General features: G+C 40.4%; 1 protein-coding gene across 2 annotated transcripts in view; it reads right to left on the reverse strand.

The window, feature by feature from the left end:
* The window catches only part of SLC34A2 (solute carrier family 34 member 2), an 18,284-nt gene extending 17,706 nt beyond the window's left edge, over positions 1-578 (reverse strand). The window contains exons 1-2 of one of the 2 annotated variants that reach the window (XM_035324751.1): positions 224-578; positions 78-133 (exon numbers count right to left, since the gene is read on the reverse strand). Coding sequence is in view for 1 of the 2 variants with exons in the window: in XM_035324750.1 (XP_035180641.1) it covers positions 78-176 (99 nt within the window). In the remaining variant the exon portion in view is untranslated. The other variant, XM_035324750.1, reaches the window with a different exon arrangement.
* Between the last annotated feature and the right edge of the window lie 284 nt (positions 579-862).

Genomic DNA, 862 nt, shown 5'->3' on the forward strand with positions numbered 1-862 from the left:
AAAAAAAAAAAAAAAAAAAAAAAAGAAGGAAGAAGAAAAAAAAAAAAGCACCCTTGGTCTTAGTTGTTTTTACTTACCACTTCTTTCGTCCCAGGCAACAGAGCGAACGGATCGACTGGGCAGCCACTGCAACCTGCAATATATATAGACAGGTGTTGAGCAAAGTTTGCTTTCATCACTACGCACTAACATTCCTATTTTACAGTCCGGAGGCACTGCCTACCTGCAACTTAATGATCACAATCAACCTTTTTTTAGCAGGAGTGGGCAGCACCCGAGAGTGATAAAACCACAGGCTATTTCACACTTATCACATTCTAAAAAATGTCCCATCAGCACTTAAGTAGGAGTTGCTAATGTGTTCATGTGAGTGCTACGGGACGGTTTATTCCAGCCTGAGAAATTGCAGCCTGCCTGATCATTCAGCAATCTTTTTTTCCCATAATAATTTTCAAACAATATTTTGCGATCTCGAAAGCCCGTCAAGAGGGTGCGAAGAAGAAGTAGTACTGTTATTTGTCTGTTCGGGCGCCTATTAATCTGCCTAAGGACAGCAGCGAGGGAGAATCAGATAAAACGCGGTGTAAGTAGGAAACACGTAAGAACTTCTTTGAGAAGAGAGGATGGAGTTTCCTTCTTATCAGTGCTCCGTGTTTACAGTTAAGGAGAACTCATTAGCATTTTGGCTGTGGTTCTCCTTCTAAATGAGATTTAAAGATGTAAGGACACCTTTGATAATTGCATTCAGAATGCTATCAAGGAAGAAGACTATGATAAAGGGGTATGTTATCCAATAAATACAGTAAGCTATTACAGATTAGGCACAGAAGCCACTGGCATTGCTACCTGTTTTACTGGTGAT

The sequence above is a fragment of the Oxyura jamaicensis genome, chromosome 4 (genome assembly GCF_011077185.1).
Source record: "Oxyura jamaicensis isolate SHBP4307 breed ruddy duck chromosome 4, BPBGC_Ojam_1.0, whole genome shotgun sequence".
In the NCBI taxonomy this organism is placed as follows: domain Eukaryota; kingdom Metazoa; phylum Chordata; class Aves; order Anseriformes; family Anatidae; genus Oxyura; species Oxyura jamaicensis.